Source organism: Macaca nemestrina, chromosome 1, assembly GCF_043159975.1.
Source record: "Macaca nemestrina isolate mMacNem1 chromosome 1, mMacNem.hap1, whole genome shotgun sequence".
In the NCBI taxonomy this organism is placed as follows: domain Eukaryota; kingdom Metazoa; phylum Chordata; class Mammalia; order Primates; family Cercopithecidae; genus Macaca; species Macaca nemestrina.
Window position 1 is genome coordinate 69,272,963 of NC_092125.1, and position 24,303 is coordinate 69,297,265.

At 42.3% G+C, this 24,303-nt stretch overlaps 1 protein-coding gene across 2 annotated transcripts in view; it reads right to left on the reverse strand.

Moving 5' to 3' along the window:
• The window catches only part of LOC105484917 (potassium voltage-gated channel subfamily H member 1), a 455,126-nt gene that overhangs the window by 425,356 nt on the left and 5,467 nt on the right, over window positions 1-24,303 (reverse strand). For both annotated transcript variants that reach the window (XM_011747028.3, XM_011747026.3), the window contains exon 2: window positions 2,108-2,231. In XM_011747028.3, coding sequence (XP_011745330.1) covers window positions 2,108-2,231 — 124 coding nt within the window. The remainder of the gene's footprint in view (window positions 1-2,107; window positions 2,232-24,303) is intronic.

Below are 24,303 nucleotides of genomic sequence, written 5' to 3' on the forward strand. Positions count from 1 at the left end.
CTGTAAGCCAGGAAATGGAAAACTGAGCTTGTTGAATTATCTCTAGAAAGAAGAATAGATCAAGACTAATTGAGCCCTGCCTAAGAATAAGAGGATTTTTCCTCTTTCTCTTTGTGAATTAATTTTCTGTATAAGTGACCTCCATTTAAATGAAGTGATGGTATATATGCTAGCAATTTCCTTAACAAGGTAAAAGAAATCTCTGTAAAGTTGAATCTTCAAATAAATGAAGTGCCATAATTACACCCAGTTTTCATTCGTCTTATGTACTTTTTCAAGCTGTAGATTACCAGTAGTTCTAAGTGTCCTTTACCTGGATCTTAGATTGCAAATGCTTACAATGCACAAAATAAGTAAAAGAGACTCCTGAGCTATCAGGAACATAGCTAGCACAAAGGTATGTTTATTTATAGAGAAGGGATACTTTCGGGTAATTCAATAAGTTGCTGAGAACTGTGCATAAAAAAAAAAGCTGGCTAAATTAGCAAGTTATTTTATCTGATTTCCTTAAAGTGTCTGATTATAGCCAATAAGAAGAAAGGTAAGGAAAGGCTGTTCAAGTCCCACTAAAAAGTGAAGCTACGTCTCTGAAATTGTTCTGATTATATATGTGCAGTACAGATAGAGATGTAGATGCAGATAAACAGATCTATAAATACTTTAGAGGATAACAGCACACAAAGAATATAAGATAATTCTATTATATTAAGAATTATAATTTCTAAACCCTTGAACAGTCAGGGGGAAAAATCTTCAATTTTCCATTTCTCAGTCCCCAAAATCTAAGATTTAAGAAAGTGGAAATATTTTCAAAACATTTGATACTTCCTTCTTATGAGCTCAGACATTTATTTTATTTTAGAAGACTGTTTTATTTTAAAATAATGTAAAGTGACATGGCTGACTTAGCAAGTAAAAATGCAACTTCTGAAAACAGAAGACTATGCTTGGTCAGACGGCTTTCTCCACTCTTCATAGATGAGTTTGTTTCTTCATTTGGCATGAATGATTCCACTTCATGCAAACACCACTGAAGACAGAAGACGGAAGAAGGCAGAGACTGAGAGGAGCCAAAAGGCTATGGTGGGCCAAGACCTTGCCAGGGCACAGCAGGGGAATGTCTGGCAGGATCCAGGCTGTATGTCTGGCTCAACACCTGGAAGATGCTTTAAAAGAGCTTTTCTAACACCACGGCCCAAGGACACTGCTTGGTTAGAAACCCTGTAAAAATATACCAGCTTCACTGTTAGTACAATTTGCTAAGAGTTCAGAGAGAGAAAGAGGTAATAGCATGAATTAGAAGGCAACAAAATATTGGTTCTCTCATCTTTTTCTGAAGTAAAAAAATCTGGCTGAGGCCAGGTGTGGGGGCTCATGCCTATAATCCAGCACTTTGGGAGGCCAAGGCGGGCAGATCACCTAAGGTCAGGAGTTCGAGACCAGCCTGGCCAACATGGTGAAACCCTGTCTCTACTAAAAATAAAAATAAAAATAAAAAATTAGCCGGGTGTGGTGGCACACGGCTGTAATCCCAGCTACTCAGGAGGCTGAATCAGGAGAATTGCTTGAACCCAGGAGGCAGAGGTTGCAGTGAGCCAAGATCACACCACTGCACTCCAGTCTGGGCAACAAAGCAAGAAGCCATCTCAAAACAAAAAAGAATTTTGACTGAAGAAAAGCTCTAGGAACAAGGCCCTTGTCTCCAACATTGTAGTTACTCTTCTAAAATGCTCACAAATTTTTAAAAATTGTTCTAATCATCTAAAATTTCATTTCACTGTATTTGAGCCTCTAACTTTCACATTTAATTTAATCTAAAATGCCATAACTTTTGAGTTCACATTTTATAGACAGAATGGTTTTCCTGAGTTCTTCTGGGTTTTCTCCCATCTTAGTGACTGCAAGTTTGTCAGTTGTGGTAACTATGTTTTATATCTGCTTTGATTTTCCCAGTACAGTACATGAACTAGAAATGATATGGCAATAAATTTTCCTCTGAATACACACTGAATGAGGTAAAGGCAATTCCCAAATGCAGTAAGCCACTTTCTTTTTCCAAAAGATACCATAATAGATTGTTCAGCAGAACAACCCCAAACATAAATACCTGCAGGTGCTGCTTTTTTGCATCACTTCTGCCCTGTGATAGCCAGAGAGCTTGCAAAATCCATCATTGCTGTACACAATAGGCCAGTCCACTATCTGAGCATTCCCCAACACAAAATTAGTATCTGTTAAAAAAAAAAAAAAAAGGGAAAAAAGGGCACATGAGGCAACACATTAGTTGAGATTCAATGAGGACATAAATAATGTCAAGCAATCCAGATATTTCTGTTTCCCTCCAAAACAGAGACTTTTGAACAGGAATGTGGCCCTGTAAGGAATACAAAACAACATTGTTTTAGAAGTGAATATTTTGAATGCAAGTGCTAACTTAGGTCACTGTACTCCAAAAACAAGTTAGAAAAGAAAGCGTACCTAACCAAACCAACGAATCCTGCAGAAATCCAGTGGATTCCCATGAGACATATTTAAGTCCTAATTTTTCATCCCAGTGAAGGTATACCAATAATACAGAGCAAGAGAGAGCCCAAAAGTAATTTATTCTGAGCTCTGTCCAGCATCTTAGCCTTTTCAGTCTTTTGGCCAGAGGCTAAAAATTTGCCTTCTTGACCCTAACTAGGATTTGCCCGACCTAGGGGGCATCTCAGGAAGGTACAGGAAGGAGGCTGAGCACTGCCTCATGGACACACATACCACCATGGAACCCTTCCCTTGGTAAGGAATAGTAACTAGACTCTCTTAATACTAGAGCTTTTAGAGGCTGATCAAGATGCCCACACAACAGGACCTTCTTGCTAATTTTGAAATTCTTGCTGATTTTGAAATGCAGCCACAGAGCTGTCTGTGTTTGGCCAGTTTAGTGTATTCTCACTACTTCCCACATTTTTGAAAATCAGTCATCAATACTTTTTATGCTCAGGAAATCAACTGTGCTTCCTTTCTTTTCAAGCATTTCAATTAAGCAAATAACATCCAGAACTTAAATGTAATCATTATTTAAGTTTGGCCCTTCCTTTCCACAGAAGACCCATGCACTTCCCCACCCTCCAAAAAAAGAAAGAATACAAACATCCTTCTTTAGTTGTAAACTGGAGAGGGTATTGTGTATGTATGTGTGTGTCTGTAGATACACATACTACATAGAGTGAAATAAGAGTGATATATTATATCATGATTTAATTGAAAGCATTTACAGTTTTTTCACAATATGGGTAGCCAACCCTTCAGATAGGCTTCTGCACTCTTCTTAGATGAGTTTATACTTGATTTGGCAGGCTTGGGAAAATGATTCCACTTCATACAGACACCAGTGAAGACAAAAGACTTGGAAGAAGACAGGGTCTGAGGAGCTAAGGGTTGTGGTGAGCCATGATCTTACAGAGGAGGGTGAAGGAGGAGGAATTACTAAACATGGCAATCTATTATTGAGAATGCTTTGATCTATTTAAAAGGAACAGAAAACACAGTATTTATGAGGTGAATCTATAAAGCTACTATTTTTATAAATATGCTTTCAATGAAAATCTACAACCAGTCCTTCCCTCCATCTGTCCCATATATACATAAATTGCTCTTGAGTGCCAACAGGTGCCAAGCACAATGCAAGACCCTGGAGGTCTCCAGATTGATAAGAAACAGTCCCTGCGCTCAAGGAACTTAGCAAGACAAATAGATATGTCCACAACTAACTAAAGAAACAGGTAAGAAAACAATGAACTCTGAGAGAGGTAAAGGGCTGTATCTTAGAGGGGATAATATTTGAATTTGCTCTAGTCTAAAAGGATGAGTAAGATTTATTTAAACTTTTTGAATGCCTAATATGTAACTGGCACAGATAATACAAAAACAATAGATATAGAAATTAAAATATCATCACTGTCTTCGTGAACTCAAGAGGGTGTGAGAGGAAGAGAACATTCCAGGCAGAGGATCCAGCGTGGGCAAAGGCATGGCAGCATGGAACACAGCGCAGGCTAGGGTAGACAAAAGGCAGCCAGGAAGAGTGGCAGGATAAGTAACTGGAGACTAGACTGGGAAGGGTCTTGAATGAATAAAGTCAGAGAGCTTTGATTTTATCCTAGGGGCAGAATAATCCTTCATATTGGTCTTCTCTCCCTGAATAAACTCAATTTCCTGAACTGAATAGCTTAGACTTAAAAGTAGTACAGTATTTACTAAATTCCTCCCAAGTGAACATGAAGCCTAGTCAGTTTGACTATCTCTTTTGTTAAATCCTGAAATAGTAGTTAATTTCCCTCGAAATACCTAGAGCAGGAGGAAAAACTGAGTATTCTTTATCATGGCTAATGCTCCACTGAGATTATCTATGCAGAAAGAGGGAAGAATAGCCAGTTATATATAACGGATTGACCATATGTGTTTATTTTCTTTTGTATACCAGACCCCAGTAAAATAAAAGTAAACAAATTAAAAATGCAAAAATCCACAAAAATGAAAATTACGTAAAAAAAGAATGAACAACAAAAATAAAATAACTGGGGAAGAAGGTGCAATATTATAGGAAACAGAGAAGAACTTAAAAAAAAAAATCTAATTGGTATCCTTAGAGAGATTCAAGAAGTATTACATCCACAAAACAAAAACAGAATGCTATGTGGAAAAAATAATAAGGGAACAAGAACTCTTGTAAATTAAAAATGAATAGCAATTAAATATTGAACATGAATTTTAGAAGATACAATCTAACAGAAAGTAATACAGAAAGAGAAAGAGACAAGAAACACGGAGAAGAAAAAAAAAAAAGACATGGAGGATCAATCCAAGAGGAAAAAACATGCACCTGAAGAGGAACAGCAGGAAGAACAACTTGAGAAAAGGCCAGAAGACATTCTTTTTAAAATTAAAACAATCAAATGTGAGTGTACAATGAAGATATTTTCACATATGCAAAGATTAGGGGAAATTATTTACCACATATTCTTTCTTTGGCAGTTACTTAAGTAAAATGAGGGAATAAAGCAAAAAGGAGGACAACATGGAAACCAGGAAAAAATAGCGCCAAATGTAGAAAGCAAGGAAGAGAGCTAGTAGATAGTATTCAACATGAAACAATTCAGAGACTAGAAGTTCCAAAAGAGAATTATCTACGGATAAAGGAGGTCAGGATTTGATGATATTCTTGATTATTTAGAACAACATTGTCAACAAAGGTATGGCAGGAAAGAGAATTAGAAACATCAAAGAAAACAAAAACCAAAATCTCATCATCACATCATTGTAAGAATAAGGTAAGCACCTTATTAATTTCCAATTTTAAAACCAATACATAATAAAGGATGAAATATTTAATTATCATAAGTATCTGAATGTAATCTCATTGATTCTGACACTAAAAATACAGATGATAAAAGTTTAGGGAGAGAAAAGAGAACAATGATGAAGAGAATAAGAGATGGTGTGTACAGCTGATTAAAAAATGGTATAAATATTTTACTTAAAGTTACAAAAATAAATAATAAGAGAGTAATATAATTATATTAGGAGGAGGGGTAGGGAGTAAGATTAAGTGAGCTAAAACCTCAACTAATTAACAGAAGTCAACAGATAATATCTAAAATGGATAATCTATAAATAGCTATAATGCATGTTATTTAGAGAGATGGCAGAAACTATAAGAAGAAAGCTAAAATTAGAAGACACGGCCTCTGGTGAGTAGGATGGGAGGAGGGACAAGGCATAGAATGGTTATTGACATTACATTACAAGCTCTTCTGCTTGATTTTTGTAAACATGAACTTACTGACTTTGATAAAAATAACTATGTACTTAATTTTAATTAATTTAATCTAAAAGATTAATTTATTGATCAAATTTTTTACTTACTGAAAAATGAGAGCAAGATAGATTTCAAGCTCCGGATATCACTGCAAGTGCTCGCAAAAGTGTTCTGATCACCTTTTAAAAGTTATTCATCCTTCTGGAAGCATACCCTCAGTCCCTGGTGTGCATATTACAGCCCCATCTAAGAAAAACCAAGCCCACCGCCTCTGCCCAGCGGTCCCACCGTCTGGGAAGTGAGGGGCGCCTCTGCCCGGCCCCCACCCAGTCTAGGAAGTGAGGAGCCCCTCTGCCTGGCCGCCCCACCGTCTGGGAAGTGAGAACGACCTCTCCCTGGCCGCCGCACTCACTGGGAAATGAGGGGCGCCTCTGCCCGACCGCCGCCCCGTCTGGGAAGTGAGGAGTCCCTCTGCCCGGCCCCCCCCCCACACCGTCTGGGAAGTGAGGAGTCCCTCTGCCCGGCCCCCCCCCCACAGTCTGGGAAGTGAGGAGTCCCTCTGCCCGCCCCCCCCCCCACCCCGCCACCGTCTGGGAAGTGAGGAGTCCCTCTGCCCGCCCCCCCCCCCACCGTCTGGGAAGTGAGGAGTCCCTCTGCCCGGGCCCCCCCCCACCGTCTGGGAAGTGAGGAGTCCCTCTGCCCGGCCCCCCCCCCCACCGTCTGGGAAGTGAGGAGTCCCTCTGCCCGGGCCCCCCCCCACAGTCTGGGAAGTGAGGAGTCCCTCTGCCCGGGCCCCCCCCCCCACCGTCTGGGAAGTGAGGAGTCCCTCTGCCCGGCCCCCCCCCCACCGTCTGGGAAGTGAGGAGTCCCTCTGCCCGGGCCCCCCCCCACCGTCTGGGAAGTGAGGAGTCCCTCTGCCCGGCCCCCCCCCCCACCGTCTGGGGAGTGAGGAGTCCCTCTGCCCGGGCCCCCCCCCCACAGTCTGGGAAGTGAGGAGTCCCTCTGCCCGGCCCCCCCACCGTCAGGGAACTGAGGAGTCCCTCTGCCCGGCCCCCCTACCGTCTGGGAAGTGAGGAGCACCTCTGCCCGGCCGCCGCCCCGTCTGGGAAGTGAGGTGCCCCTCTGCCTGGCCGCTGCACTCTCTGGAAAGTAAGGAGCGCCTCTGCCCAGCCATCTCACCGTCTGGGAAATTGGAACGCCTCTGCCCGGTCTGGGAAGTGAGGAGAGTCTCTGGCCTGCCGCCGCCCCGTCTGGGAAGTGAGGAGGGCCTAGGCTCGGCTGCCCCACCGTCTGGGAAGCAAGAAGTTCCTCTGCCCCGCCACTGTGCAACCCTCCAAGTATGAAGTAACAGCCTTGTGTGTGATCTTTCTGCCCTCCCCAAGTTTGCATTTTCGACATTAAAGTTTACTTTTTAATAAGAAGAAGAAAAAAAAAAAACAAGCCCACTAGCATCTTCTCTGACTTTAGTAAGGGAAACAGAAAAACAGGAAGTGCAGTAGGAATCGAATCATCAGCCTATCACCCACTCAGAAGATTCTCACCATAGAATTTAAAATTCCAAAATAGTTTCCTCTCACTGCTAACCCAAGCAAGCAATTACAGCTCTAGGGAGCAAGATTCCCTCGTCACTCCATGATAGAAGGTCTAGGAATTCCCTCTTTACCCAAGGAGTCAGAGAGAATGGAAAAAAAATTTCTAGTCCCAGCCACAAAGCCATTTGCCTCCAACAGTATACAAATTCTTCCCCCATCCCTGCCCCATTCCTAGCACGCACGTTCCCTTCTATTCTAAACCACAGATAATTGACCTGTAAATTACCTTCCAGAACACAATCTGTTTATAAGTTAGGGGCTACCCATACAAATGCCATAACACCACAAATATCATCTAAGGGACTAAGGGATTCCACAGAAGTGAGATTTTAGGTATTAATAATAATGGGTACCATTTATTGATAATTACTCTGTACCAGGTACTGTTTTAAGTACTTTACCGTGTATCATGGTGTTTTTCAATCTTTACATAAATCTTTGTGAAGTGATATTACTTTACTGAAGGAAGTCTCAGGGATTGCCTCATTTTACTCATGAGGAAACTGGGTCTCTGAGGATGCACAATCACCATTTATACCAGGGTAAAGTTGGGATTTGAACCTAGGTCTGTGTGACTTCAAAATTTATGCTTTTAATCATTATATTACATAGTCTCCTTATGCCATTAGGTGCTAAAATCAGACCATTTCTATGAATACTGTTATTGTAGTCATATATTGTTATTCTGCTTCTGGTATACAATGATGCCCTCTGGAAATTTTGATGTGAGTAGAAGTCATTGTTCCAGTGCTGAATGCTTGGGTTCTCCTGTCTTTTTTTTGTTGTTGTTGTTTTTGTTTTTTGTTTTGAGACGGAGTCTCGCTCTGTCGCCCAGACTGGAGTGCAGTGGCACGATCTCGGCTCACTGCAAGCTCCGCCTCCCGGGTTCACGCCATTCTCCTGCCTCAGCCTCCGGAGTAGCTGGGACTACAGGCGGCCGCCACCACACCCACACCCGGCTAATTTCTTTTTGTATTTTTAGTAGAGACGGGGTTTCACCGTGTTAGCCAGGATGGTCTCGATCTCCTGACCTCGTGATCCGCCCACCTCGGCCTCCCAAAGTGCTGGGATTACAGGCTTGAGCCACCGCGCCCGGCCTTAGGGTTCTCCTGTCTTTTCAATGTTTTGTCTCTTCTCTCACTTGAAGACTACCATCTTTTACTTCTTAAAACCTAGCGTGCTGGCCAGTTTCTGTAACAGTCCTGCTTCCATACAGTAGAAGAGGAGAAGGAACAGGAGAGAAGAGGGTAAACTTTGTGCCTGGCTCCCCATTTGACACTCAGGGGTGAGGAGGAACACCACACTGGGTGACCCAAAGCAGCTGCACAGGAAACTTGGCCATGTTACAGTCCTGAGCCTCCCTCAGTTCCCATGGAGTCTGGAAAGAATCCAGAAGTCCCCAACTGCCCGTGGCTGCTGAAGTTGAATAAGCGGATGATTATCACAGTGGAGCGAGCTGACCTTATAGCCAAGGGCTGTATGTTAACCTACCCAATCCTAGGATCAAATGGGGTGGGTGGGGGTGTTTGGGGGAGGACAGTGAGTCAGGCAAATATCAGATGTGAGCTGGAGGCCAGGAATAGCCTACATTAGATCAAGTCTCTCTCTCTCTCTCTCTCTCTCTCTCACACACACACACACACACACACACACACAGAGAGAGAGAGAGAGAGAATATGTGTGTTGGATTGGGGCAGAGATACCAAGTTTTATTCCATCCAAGAGAGTGGAACGTAAGTTTGCCAGCTGTGGACTGGAGCCCCACATATCAGCTGCGCACCCAGTGACCAGCAGAGCAGGGACCATTGCCAGAGACTCAAGGAACAAGAGGGGAAAACTAGGGCTCTGCATCCAGGGCTCTGAGGCTCCAGAGGCTATGCAAGTGCCACTTGTTTCCACCCCACACACCATCTTAGAAGCAATGAGGTGGGTAGAAGTGGAATCTGAGTCCAGAAGAGACTGAGGTACCCAAAAGACTATTTAAACCAGAAGAGCTAGAGATACCACTTAGAGTCGCCTCAACCACATTCCCTTTGCTATTCAGTAAGATGGGAGGGAAGAGCAAAGGGGAAGATTAGATCCGTTCAATAAAATAAAGAAATAAGCCTATGTATGTATGTCTGAGTGAATTTACCAGGATGCCTCTAGAAGTATGTCTGCCATAAGAATAAATAGGCTCAGAAAATGGGAATCTCCTGAATAAAGTACATGAATTCCAGTACGAGGACACTATGACAGCAACTTCGCTTAGCCAAGGCTTCTGAATTCCTCCAGGTGGTTGGCCGTATTCCCCATGGTTGAGAATGCCAAATAAGAGAGCTAAAGTGAAGCGACACAGAGTTTCTAGCCAAATGCACAGATGGGCATTCTACGTCCAAACATCAATGACTCTGGGATTATTTACTATTTTTCGCACTCAGTAAACAGAAACCTAATTTTATTTTATTTATTTATTTATTTATTTATTTTTTTTTTTTTTTTTTTTTTTTTTTTTTTTTGAGACGGAGTCTCGCTCTGTCGCCCAGGCTGGAGTGCAGTGGCGCGATCTCGGCTCACTGCAAGCTCCGCCTCCCGGGTTCACGCCATTCTCCTGCCTCAGCCTCCCGAGTAGCTGGGACTACAGGCGCCCACAACCACGCCCGGCTAATTTTTTGTATTTTTAGTAGAGACGGGGTTTCACCGTGGTCTCGATCTCCTGACCTTGTGATCCGCCCGCCTCGGCCTCCCAAAGTGCTGGGATTACAGGCGTGAGCCACCGCGCCCGGCAGAAACCTAATTTTAAGCTAAGCAAAACTTAATTAGCAAAGTAACCCACTGCTTGAATAAAATATCAAATAATATATAATATCCTATATAAATAAATGGAAATATATCCCATGTTCATGTACTGGAAGAATTAATAATTCTTTTGTGTGTTGGGGGGGAATGGGAGTTGGGTTTTTTGGTTTTTTTTTTTTTGAGACAGGGTCTTGTTCTGTCGCCCAGGCTGGAGTGCAGTGGTGCAATCTCAGCTCACTGCAACCTCTGCATCCCAGGTTCAACCTCCACCTCCCAGATTCAAGCAATTCTCCTGCCTCAGCCTCCTGAGTAGCTGGGACTACAGGCACACATCACCATGACCAGCTGATTTTTGTATTTTTAGTAGAGACGGGGATTCACCATGTTGGTGAGGCAGGTCTCGAACTCCTGACCTCAAGTGATCCACCTGCCTTGGCCTCCCAAAGTGCTGGGATTACAGGCATGAGTCACTGCACCTAGCCAGAATTAATATTGTTAACATGTTCAGACTACCTGTGATGGTTAATAGTGAGTGTCAAATTGAGTGGATTTAATGATACAAAGCATTAATCCTTGGTGTGTCTGTGAGGGTGTTGCCAAAGGAGATTAACATTTGAGTCAGTGGGCTGAGGAAGGCAGACCCACCCTTAATCTGGTGGGCACCATCTAACCAGCTTCCAGCAAATATAAAGCAGGCAGAAAAACGTGAAAAAGCAAAACTGGTCTAGTCTTCCAGACTACATCTTTCTCCTGTGCTGGATGCTTCCTGCCCTTGAACATCGGTCTCCAAGTTCTTCAGTTTTGGGACTCAGACTGGCTCTCCTTGCTCCTCAGCTTGCGGACAGCCTATTTTGGGACCTTGTGATTGTGTAAGTTAATACTTATATTAGTTAATATTAATATGTATATAAACCCGCCTTTATATACACACACACACACACACACACATCCTATTAGTCCTGTCCCTCCAGAGAACCCTAATACACTGCCCAAAATGATCTACAGATTAAATGCAATCCTTATCAGAATTCCAAGGACATTTCAGCCAGGCATGGTGGCTCACACCTGCAATCCCAACACTTGAAGAGGCCAAGGTGGGAGAATTGCTGGAGCTCAGGAGTTTGAGACCAGCCTGGGCACCACAGTCAGTGCTTGTCTCCAATAAAAACTTTTTAAAAATTAGCCAGGCACAATGACATGTGCCCATAGTCCCAGCTACTCGGGAGGCTGAGGTGGGAGGATCACTTGAGCAAAAGAGGTCAAGGCTGCAGTGAGCTATGAGCATGCCACTGCAACCCAGCCTGGGCAAGACAGCAAGACCCTGTCTCTATAAAAACAAACGAATCAATGACATTTTTCACATAAATAGAAAAAATATCCTAAAGTTTGTATGGAATGCTAAACTCATTCAAAAACACCCTCTCAGAAACACTGAGAATAATGTTTGATTAAATATCTGGGTACCCCATGGCCCACTGATAAAATTAACTACCACAAACACCAAAGCCGAGGCTCTTAACAATATCACTTCTGCAACAGTCTTTAATGGAATCAGCAGAGCCACAGCTTGCAATTTTTCAATGCCCTCACAGGCCTAATGATACTCTAAGTTTGGGAGGATTGAGCACCATTTCAAAGCTCTATTTTGATAAAGAGTTTTTATGCAGGCAATACTTACCTTTCCACTCCTGGGGTTTCCACTGAGAGAAAAGACTGTCCACCCACCCCTAGATAGAAGTATTGGGGTGAATACTTTTGTCCGCCTTTTCATCCACGCCACTTATACTTTCATAATCAGACTGACCAAACTCTCGGTAGCTACCTCAAGAGCAAGAGGAATCACTCTGTCTTGGCCTCTCATACTTGCCTATGCCCCAGCCTGGTGGGGAAAGAGAGGGTTTGGGCTACTTGTCTCCTTATGGCACTCAGAATCTATAATACTTGTGACAGGCCCTGCCAGACCTGGGCTTAACTTCAGCTTCTTAGCCTAGGAGTAGGTCAGTAACTCATGGTCTAGAAGCCAGGGTGTAAGCTTGAGAAGGGAGACAAATGGCACCACTATCTTCTCTAATCCAATAATAGTAATAGAGCTGATTCTGTATTTTGACCCTCATTTGGCTCCTTCAGACAGTCTTCAATTGAGTAAAAATCTGAAGAGAATGAGAGTAAAATGGGCTCCAACACATTAATAAGCATCAAACCCCCAAGATTCCAAGGGTATTAAGAGGTCACCCATGTTCCTGACTCCTAGAACTGCTGAATCACACTGGTGAGACCCTTTATGAATACCTCCAGAGGAAGAGGAAATACGGCCACTTTTACAACACTGCTGATGCTGTGTAAGTCCTTTTCACTGTCCTTCTTTTTTACGTGTGTGGAAAAGACCAGACCGTTACACATCTCAGGTCCCCTACTCTATATTAGGTAGTACAGTCAAAGCCTCATTATAACCAGTTAAGATTATATTGGTAGCCCCCAATAAGCCCTGCCTCCTTGCATTCATGCCTTGTGTAGTTCTCTCCCGCTTGCATCTGGGCGGGCCTATGATTTGCTTCAATCAACAGAATGCAGTAGAGTTGGTGCTGTGCCCACTGCAGGCGTAAGCCTTAAGATCTGGTGACTTCTGCTGCTGTGCTCTTGGGAGCCCTGAAATTCCTTGTAAGAAGTTCGGCCATGCTACAGGAGAGGCCATAAGGAGACTGTGCAACCAGAGCCAACCTAGAGAGAAAGAGGTCCTGAGATTACATGGAGAAGAACCGAGGAATCTAGTCAACAATGAAAACCAATAGAAGAATGAGGGGTAAAAGACACTCTAGTAATCTACTCTTCCCCTTCCCCAGCAATCCCTAGGCTTCCCAGAGCACAGTTTGTGAGAAGAAAGGGGATGACAACAAGTTTAATTCTAGTCACAGTGTTGTCCCTAATGAGCTGTAGGTAAGTCACTTCAGCTCTATAGATCTGATGGGGGACAGGGTCAACTAAATCTCCATGCTTCTGGCAGCAATAAAATACGACTCTCTAAGTAATCAGATGCATAACAAAGAACAAATCAGATGATGCCCCGCAACCTGCAATCCATGCATCCATGTGGAGTAATCAAACCAGTCATCACCATGAAATATCACTTCTCTAAATGCTGGACTCTGTGCAGCCTGGATCACTTCAAAAACAGAGAAACACCCTCTAAACTTAATACCCTTATTCCAGGTGAACCATGTTGTATCAGGCTTTTGCTCAGTGGAATTGTTTGGATTTGGGATATGATGTGATGTGCAGTATTAATATTAAAATGTACCATGTTGTCAAATGATTCAACAGTAGAAATAAATCACATATTGGTGGGTCCATTTATATATAGGGAAAATGCCTAAATGTGTCTTCGAAAACAAATATGCTATTGATGCACACACATACACACACACACGTATATGTACATATGTATCTTTTACAAGGAGAATGTGTAACTTCCAATCAGCCAATAGCCCATTCTGAAGCATCAAATCTGCCTCCAAATTTGTATTTTCTGAACTTATCAAGTCCTTCCTACATTGTTCAGTAAAATATGTAGGTTCAACCTGGCTGCCCTTGACATGATTTATTCATTGGCTCTCATCTGAAAGTTCCCCTGCATCCCAGGTCTTTGATGCAAATTAGCCAGATTCTACTGCCGACTTCTGATGCCTTTTTACCCCCTAAGGGTCTATAGCTGCAAGAGTGTGTACAATTAAGTGTAAGGTTTCCTAAATTCAACCTTCCTCAGCCCACACAGTTTTCCTCTGGTTCAGAGCATAAAACAAACATTCTCTAAAAATTTAAAAGACTCCCCTCCTTCCCTTACTGTGTAAAGTTTCTCCAACTGATGAGGCATGAGCCAAACTACACTGCAGTAGTCAGAAGTGTCAAAATCATTCCAAGCCTGCCATTTGCCCATAAAGCATAACACAGACATATTCTCAAGAGAAATTATTAAAAATCGCTTTTCATCAAAATTACCACAAATAACAAAGGAAAAACTAACTAAAGCAACGACTTAGAAAAGTGACTCAGTTTGGCAGTTACGCAGATAAAAGCTACATTCAGCAAGCAGTGCACACAAGTGTACTGTTCCCTGCCAACACTGGTTATTTGGAGGGCTACAGTAAATATTTCACAATACACGTCTAATAACTTGAGATATTTTAGTCAGAAGAGCACATGTCTTCCTGACATTTTAGAATTAGAATTATAGATTTCTAAGGATATCAATACTCTTACAAAAAGGAAGTTTGAGGCCGGGTGCGGTGGCTCATGCCCAGCACTTTGGGAGGCCAAGGCGGGCGGATCACGAGGTCAGAAGATTAAGACCATGGTGAAACCCCATCTCCATTAAAAATACAAAAAATTAGGCAGGCGTGGTGGCAGGTGCCTGTAGTTCCAGCTACTCGGGAGGCTGAGGCAGGAGAATGGCGTGAACCCAGGAGGTGGAGCTTGCAGTGAGCCGAGATCATGCCACTGCACTCCAGCCTGGGCGAGAGAGCGAGACTCCATCTCAAAAAAAAAAAAAAAAAAAAAGCAAGTTTGAGTAAAAATATACTTTCCTTCTTTTAGAATAAAAAATTGAGCCGGGCGCGGTGGCTCACGCCTGTAATCCCAGCACTTTGGGAGGCCGAGGCGGGCGGATCACAAGGTCAGGAGATCGAGACCACGGTGAAACCCCGTCTCTACTAAAAATACAAAAAATTAGCCGGGCGCGGTTGTGGGCGCCTGTAGTCCCAGCTACTCGGGAGGCTGAGGCAGGAGAATGGCGTGAACCCGGGAGGCGGAGCTTGCAGTAAGCCGAGATCGCGCCACTGCACTCCAGCCTGGGCGACAGAGCGAGACTCCGTCTCAAAAAAAAAAAAAAAAAAAAAAAGATTTGAAAGATAATGATTAGATAAATGAGAATAAGTGCTATGTATTTTTACTATATAAAGACCAGAAAACAATAGTTTGATTTACCTGAACCTAAATAAAATCCATACCAGAAATTACTTAAAAAAAAAAGACAGATCAAGGTTATTTAGGAGAATGGAGAGGATGGAATGAGAAACAAGAAATTAAATCAGTATGATATACCCAAATAAAACATCTAAAATCTTAACATCAGCAAAAGTCATCTTGTGGCTCTATTGTGATTTTCAACAATAAAGTCTCATGAAAATGACTCTTCTAAATTGTCAAAAGCCTAATCTTTGCACAAAACAAACTGAACTCTCAAGAGATTCAATAGTTATTTGCTTTCTCTGATTTTAATATCCTACAGAAATACATTTTTTATTAAGTCAGTAAATTACAATGGAGAGAGAGATTTCAATTTCAAAAGCAAACTCAAATACTTCATTTATTGGGTAGTTACCCCTAAGTACATGATATCAAAAGCATGACCTCCATCTTCATTCAGCATCAAATTAATTTTAAAACAATAAAAACAGATGAACCAGTTTCACAAGAAGTATGGAAGAGAATGAAAATGTGTTGAAATATAGAGACTTTTATTACTGAATGATATTTTACTTAAGAAATAAGAGATCAGTGATATCTTGAATTACTGTTAAGAAATATTTGTGTAATCAATTGTTTAAAAGTGTTTCAATAGATTAATCAATCTATTTAATGATTGATTCTATATATATATACACATATATATATATTTTTTGAGACAGAGTTTTGCTCTTGTCACCCAGGATAGAGTGTGATGGCACAATCCTGGCTCACTGCAACCTCTGTCTCCTGGGTTCAAGCAATTCTCCTGCCTCAGCCTCCTGACTAGCTAGAATTCCAGGTGTGTGCCACCATGCCCAGCTAACTTTTGTATTTTTAGTAGAGACAGGATTTCACCATGTTGGCCAGGCTGGTCTCGAACTCCTGACCTCAGCTGATCCACCTGCCTCAGCCTCCCTAAATGCTGGGATTACAGGTGTGAGCCACCATGCCTGGCCCAATAGATTTTATTCTCATTTTTACAGTCTTATTAATTTCTTAATGCACATCTGTATATATTATAGACAATTTGAACAAAAAGTCTTAGACCATAATCGAATAACACAAAAACATTCACTCTCAGAACTCAAAAAAAGTGACGACTCAAAGTAAGCAACATAAAAATATTAATGAATGCTAGGAAAAGGGGGTTTTTTTGGTAAGTTGGCTTTACATTTGTCTCCTGTGTTATTTTAAGGAAGTCAAGTTGTCTCTGTTTGCAGATGACATGATTTTATATTTAGAAAACACCATCACATCAGCCCAAAAATTTCTTGAACTGATTAACAACTTAAGCAAAGTCTCAGGACACAAAATCAATGTGCAAAAATCACAAGCATTCCTTTACACCAACAATAGGCAAGCAGAAAGCCAAATCATGAATGAACTCCCATTCACAATCACTGCAAAGAGAATAAAATACCTAGGAATACAGCTAACAAGGGATATGAAGGACCTCTTTAAGGAGAACTACAAACCAGTGCTCTGGGAAATAAGAGAGGACACAAACAAATGGAAAAAAATTCCATCCTCATGGATAGCAAGAATCAACATCATGAAAATGGCCATACTACCCAAAGTAATTTATAGATTCAATGCTATTCCCATCAAAATACCATTGACATTATTCACGGAATTAGAAAACACTATTTTAAATTTCATATAGAATCAAAGAAGACCCCATATAGCCAAGACAATGCTAAGCAAAAAGAACAAAACTAGCGGCATCACACTACCTGACTTCAAACTACACTATAAGGCTATAATAACCAAAACAGCATGGTACTGGTACCAAAACAGACATACAGACCAATGGAGCAGAACAGAGACCTCAGAAATAAAACCACACATCTACAACCATCTGCTCTTTGACAAACCTGACAAAAACAAGCAATGAGGAGAGGATCTCCTATTCAGTAAATGGTGCTAGGAAAACTGGCTAGCCATATGCAGAAAACTGAAATCAGACTCCTTCCTTACACCTTATATAAAAATTAACTCAAGATAGATTAAAGACTTAAATGTAAAACCCAAAACCATAAAAACTCTAGAAGAAAACCTAAGTAATACCATTCAGGACATGGGCATGGGCAAAGACTTCATGACAAAAATGCCAAAAGCAATTGCAACAAAAGCCAAAATTGACAAATGGGATCTAATTAAACTAAAGAGCTTCTGCACAGCAAAAGAAACTATCATCAGAGTGAACAGACAGCCTACAGAATGGGAGAAAATTTTTGCAATCTACTCATCTGACAAAGGTCTAATATCCAGAATTTACAAGGAAATTAAACATATTTACAAGGGAAAAACAAACAACCCCATCAAAAAGTGGACAAAGAATATGAACAGACACTTCTCAAAATAAGACATTTATGTAGTCAACAAACATATGAAAAAAGCTCAACATCACTGATCATCAAAGAAATGCAAATCAAAACCACAATGAGATACCATCTCATATCAGTCAGAATGATGGTTATTAAACAGTCAGGAAACAATAGATGCTGGCCAGGCTGTGGAGAAACAGGAACGCTTTTACACCGTTGGTGGGAATGTAAACTAGTTCAACCATTGTGGAAGACAGTGTGGCGATTCCTCAAGGATCTAGAACCAGAAATACTATTTGACCCAGCAATCCCATTACTGGGTATATACCCAAAGAAATATAAATCATTCTACTATAAAGACACATGCACATGCATATTTATTGCAGCACTATTTACAATAGCAAAGATATGGAACCAACCAAAATGCCCATCAATGATAGACTGGATAAAGAAAATGTGGTACATATACACCATGGAATACTATCCAGCCATAAAAAGGAATGAGATCATGTCCTTTGCAGGGACATGAATGAAGCTGGAAGCCATCATCCTCAGCAAACTAACCTGGGGACAGAAAACCAAACACTGCATGTTCTCACTCATAAGTGGGAGTTGAACAATGAGAACACATGGACACAGAGAGGGGAACAACATATGCCAGGTCCTGTTGGGGGTGGGAGTAGAGGGGAGGGAGCTTAAAGAATGGGTCAGTAGGTGCAGCAAACCACCATGGCACATGTATACATATGTAACAAACCTGCACGTTCTGCATACATATCCCTTTTTTTTTAGAAGAAATAAAGAAAAAAAAAGAAACATTAAAAAAAAAAAAAAAAAAAGACTTGAACAGGGTATAGCACCAGAGTGAATGGGAGGAATCTCAAAGCAGCTCTCTGTTTAATACAACAAATATTTGAGTAACTACTCTGTCCCAGGCATGGCAGGAGTGTAGGGGACACGCTTGTCCATTTTTAAGCAACGCCCAGTTTCCCTATCTGGCTTTATCTGCCCCACTCTACATATCACAAAATTCCATGTCCTACCCCCTCCACCCAGGCCCCAGTCACAGAAAACTAGGCCTGGAGTGGACCGCTGGCCAAACAACCAATAGTCAGGGCTGGACCAATGAGATTCTCTCCCCAGAACAAAACTCAGACAACTAAAGCTGAGAGATCCGTAGAGCTGAGCATGTATCTTTGACCACATGCATGCTGATGAGTAAATGGAGAAAAGTGGTCTTGAGAGAGAAACAGGGAGCTCAGATACACAGGGGAGCATATATGAGGCCATTTGAAGGGAGAACTGGACAGACAGAAAGACAGGCAGATGGGCAGAGATGGATAGATGGAGGCAGAGACAGCAGAGACAGACAGCAAAGAGACATGGACAGTGGCAGAGACAGCAAAAACAGAGACAGTGATGAAGACAGATGGTAGATGGTGACAGAAGGTGACACAGATTAAAGGTAGACAGTGGCAGAGACAGGCAGGAAGATAGACAGATGGAGAAAGGAGAGGAGACAGCGAGGGAATGAAGGGACATAGGGCATGGGGCAGAGGCCAGGCCCACGGAGTACAAAAGCATGAGCCGAGAGCAAGAGACCAATAATAGCAAGACCGAGAGAGTGAGCCGCGGGAGTGAAAGACCAGGAGAGGATAGGACATGAGAGACTGAGGGGAGAGAATAAGACCAAAGGCCAGAGAGAGATACAAAAAGAGAAGAAGAAAACCAGGAAACTGGAGATACGGTGTTACTAGAGACACGTGAGAGGTACGGATTGGGAAGCTGGAGGGGAGGAGACATTTTAAATGAAGAAAAGACGGAGGAAAGCGGCCACTCAGTGAAGTCAGGCTGGAGCACAGTCCTGGAGTGCTCCAGCCAGGTGGGAAAGCGTAAAGGAGAATTTCATCTGACATGAGAGTGACTAAAATTTAGGAGCCCTTTTTTCTTTAAAAAGTATCAGCTATCATTTCAAAATGGCAAATGCAGTATACACACTTATTTCCTCATTCTTGAATGATGAAAAAAGATGGAAATGGGACGTGAAAGTATTCTATCAAGCTTGTCGGTGACCAACTCACTGAACTGAAAAGCAACGGCAGGCACATACTGCCTTCTTCAGGCAGAACCCAGGTGTTTTTGTGTGTTGAAAGGAGTACCTAAGTGCACATCCCCTCACCAAATTCACCGCCATGACTGAATGGTCTGCACAAAATGTTAAGAAACCACTTTTGGTTCATGCCTGTAATCCCAGCACTTTGGGAGGCCGAGGCGGGCGGATCACAAGGTCAGAAGATCAAGACCATCCTGGCCAACACAATGAAACCCCATCTCTACTAAAATACGAAAAATTAGCTGGGCATGGTAGTAAGCACCTGTAGTCCCAGCTGCTCAGGAGACTAAGCCAGGGGAATTGCTTGAACTCGGGAGGCGGAGGTTTCAGTGAGCCGAGATTGTGCCACTGCACTCCAGCCTGGTGACAAAGCAAGACTGACTCCGTCTCAAAAAAAAAAAAAAAAAAAAACCAGACAGAAAGAAACCACTTTATCCAAAGAACAAGTAATTGGCTTTTCTCAGCCAGGGTCTTGGCAGCAAAATATGACATACTCAATGGGTAATTTGAGGAATGTTTAATAAAGGAACTATTTACAAAGGTGTGGGAGAGGTATAGGCAGTAGTGTGTTAGCAAGCTGACTCTGGGAAGAAAAGAGTCCCGATTTATAACATTGGCCAATTTCTAAGGTGTAAATACCTTACGCCTTGGTATAAGCAGTTTTCAAGCTTCCAAAGCGAAGTCCCTGAACCAAGAATAAGGAAGAGATGCACATAATCACATCTTAAGAGGTAGAACCAGCCAGTTGCAGTCTGCTCCAGCACTCCACTGAGGAACACTCCAAGACATTAGTAACAGCTGGAAGCTTTAAGTCTCCAACCCTACCCAAACCCAAAGAGAGCAAGCTAGAGACGGTAAGCTTTAATCAGGGGAAAACAGCTAGGCTAAGATGACCTCGCGGGAAAGAACAAGGAGAATAAGGACTACAACCTCTCTCTTGCTTCCCATTTCATGTGATGTACCCCACAAGCTGAAGGCAGCCAAAAGCCAAAAAGCAAGGAAGGCTACAGGTGTACTCTATACAGGTCAGCCTCCCAACCTCCAACAAGAGACAGGCTGGTAAAGAAGAGTGTGGTTCTAGGGAGGCAAACAAACTATTCAGTACCTTGACCCACACAGAGGCTTCAAGCACAGCCTTAATGATGACAGCATAGAAGTCTAATATATTCAGTCCTGATAATGCCGAGAGGAAAAGAAAGCAAATAAAATAAAAACTTAAATATCAATTTAATGGAAATAAATATAGTCTTATCACTCAAATTAACTCCATTTTCTTTGCATGGCCCTGAAGTTCTAGTCTAAGACGTATTTTCCAACTTCACTCTTTTTTTTTTTTTTTTTTTTGAGATGGAGTCTCGCTGTGTCTCCCAGGCTGGAGTGCAGTGGCGTGATCTCGGCTCACTGCAAGCTCCGCCTCCCGGGTTCACGCCATTCTCCCGCCTCAGCCTCCCAAGTAGCTGAGACTACAGGCGCCCGCCACCACACCCGGCTAGTTTTTTGTATTTTTAGTAGAGACGGGGTTTCACCATGTTAGCCAGGATAGTCTCGATCTCCTGACCTCGTGATCCACCCGCCTCGGCCTCCCAAAGTGCTGGGATTACAGGCTTGAGCCACCGCGCCCGGCCCCAACTTCACTCTTAATACAAATCAAAGTTAAGCCATAGATAAATATCAGTAAAATTTGCCAATACAGTATCATCTTTCAAATGCTGACTCCAGCACTCTGAGAATGCCAGTGGAGGGTGTCTAAATCATTGCTTTAAGGGAAGAAAAAGGAGACTGAAGGCCATTTCTCTTCCTTACAGAAGCACCTGTTGTGATTGCAGAACCTTTAAAAGGCTATGGGAAATGATGGCTTTTAGTCACTCTCAATTAATAATTACATTAATAATTATAGCATTGACTCAGTTAATTTCAGAACATCAGTTTTATGCAACATAGGACTGATCAAAAGAGTTGTCATTTTAATTTACATAATGAACAATCAGTATGAGTAAGCAAAATTGACTATTGGCGTAACTCTGTAATACCTAATCAGGAGAATTTTAAGTGGTTTTGTCATTAACAGGAGTGTTTCACTGGTAGAGCAGAAACTGTGAGAATCAAGGGAGATGCTGAAGTTGGCTGGACTGTGATCTGTTCAGCAAGACCACACTTGCAGCAGGGCGCAGTGGCTGACACCTGTAATCCCAGCACTTTGGGAAGCTGAGGCAGGTGGGTCGCTTGAGCCCAGGAGTTCGAGAACCCCCCGGACAACATGGCAAAACCCCATCTCTACGAAAAATATAAAAATTAGCTGGGTGTGGGACCAGGCACAGTGACTCACACCTGTAATCCCAGCACTTTGGGAGGCCGAGGTGGGCGGATCACAAGGTCATGAGATCAAGACCATCCTGGCTAACACGGTGAAACCCCATCTCTACTAAAAATACAAAAAATTAGCCAGGCATGGCGGCAGGCTCCTGTAGTCGCAGCTACTCAGGAGGCTGAGGCAGGAGAATGGTGTGAACCCGGGAGGTGGAGCTTGCAGTGAGCCGAGATTGCACCACTGCATTCCAGCCTGGGCAACAGAGAGAGACTCTGTCTCAAAAAAAAAAAAAAAAATGCTGGGTGTGGTGGCACATGCCTGTAGTCCCAGCTACTCGGGAGGCTGAGGTGGGAGGATGGGAGGATTGCTTGAGCCTGTGAGGCAGAGGCTGTAGTGAGCTGACATTGCACCACTCCAATCCAGCCTGGGTGACAGAGTGAGATCCTATAATATCTCAAAAAAAAAAAAAAAAGACTGCACTTGCCTAGAGAACAGCCAGAGCATCAAACACATTCCAGCATCTAGGATGTACTAAAAACTCACACCAATGGATGAGCAACTCAAGACAGCATGCCAAAGAAGACAGACCAGTGGGATATCCCAGAGGAATAAGGTTTGTTTAAAAAAATCTCAACCGCATCAGAACAAAATGTCACACATTCTGCAATCTTCTTTTAATTCACTTACGGGATCTGGTCATCCCACAACCAACCTCACAAAAAAATAAATAGCTGTAAAATCTAAGAATAATTTTGGGTGAGGTGTTTATAAGGGAAAAATATGTAGTAAGTGTTGAATCATTAAAACATCCCTTAAATCTTTGGAGAGGTTTACAAAGCATGTTGGCCTCCGTCATAGATTCCTCTGTTAGACCCAGCATCACAAAAGCTGTACTCATTTTGGTATTCCTACTTGTTAGCACAGTACTGGGCACATAGGAAGTCCACCGTGCTTATAAAACTGAACCATAAGCTAGCCTTTGCTTTTTGTTTTAATTTTCCATTGAGTTTTGATTCCTCCACTAAATCTGTGCCTTTCCTTCTGTCATTTTGTTTTCATTTCAGTGAAACAAATATAAATCATTCACTTCCTAGTTCCTTCTCCCTTCCAGCTCTAATTCTTGCATAATCTCTGTCCCCAGGGTTTAGTGCTTCTCAAATTAAGAAAATGAATCTCCTAAACACACACACACCAAAAAAAAAAAAAAAAAAAAAAAAACCCACCACACTTGCATGTACCCTTTGCACATAATTCTAACTGTACGAGTCTTTCACACGTCATTTACAATCATGTGTGAGGGAGCTCCTCAGAGAGAATAGTTCAACCCACAGTGGATACTGATGCCTCCCAAAGGGCAAGAACAAGTTTTGTTTTCATTTCATTTTGGTCATGTGCTTCTATTAACATAACTCTCAATGACCCTGTTTTATTAGTTACTAGATTGTTTGGGCAACACCACTATTAAAGACAAAAGAAGAAAATACCAAATGCTGGCAAGGATGTGCAGTGATGGAAACGCTCATACACTGCTGGTGGGAGTCTATATTAATATAAACCCTTTGGAAAACTGTTTGACAGCATCTACCGCAGTTAAACATGTGCATCTTAGATATATACTCAAGAGAAATGTGGGCCCACAGGTCCCGAAAGATATACTAAGAATGTTTGTAGCAGCATTAATAGCACAAAAGTGGAAACAATCCATCAATGGCAGAATGGATACAATGTGTGGTACAGTCATACTATAAAGCACTATGCAGCAGTGAAAATGCATCAACAGGCCAGGTGCAGTGGCTCATGCCTGTAATCCCAGCACTTTGGAAGTCCGAGGTGGGTGGATCACAAGGTCAGGAGTTCAAGACCAGCCTGACCAACATGATGAAACCTTGTATCTACTAAAAATACAAAAATTAGCCAGGCGTGGTGGTGCACGCCTGTAATCCCAGCTACTCAGGAGGCTGAGGCAGGAGAATTGCTTGAACCTGGGAGGCAGAGGTTGCAGTGAGCCAAGATCCCGCCACTGCCTGGGCAACAAAGTGAGACTCTGTCTCACAAAAAAAAAAAAAAGAAAGAAAAAAGAAAAGAAAAGAAAAGGAAGCAGTACAAGCAACAACATGGAGGAATTGCCACCCGACAAAAGAATACATGCTAGATGATCCCATGTATATAAAGCTCCAAAACAAATAAAAATTTGTTTATTAACTATAGTGGGTTTTTTTTTTAGGAATGCAAAACAAACTGGTAAAATTATGAGGAAAAGCAAGAAAGTGATCATCATACAATCAGGAGACACCACCCGTTGGGAGAAGAGTGAGGGTCTTAGGATCAGGAAGGCTTTGGGGGCTTCTAGAGGGCTGGCAAGACCCTATTTCTTGACACAGGTG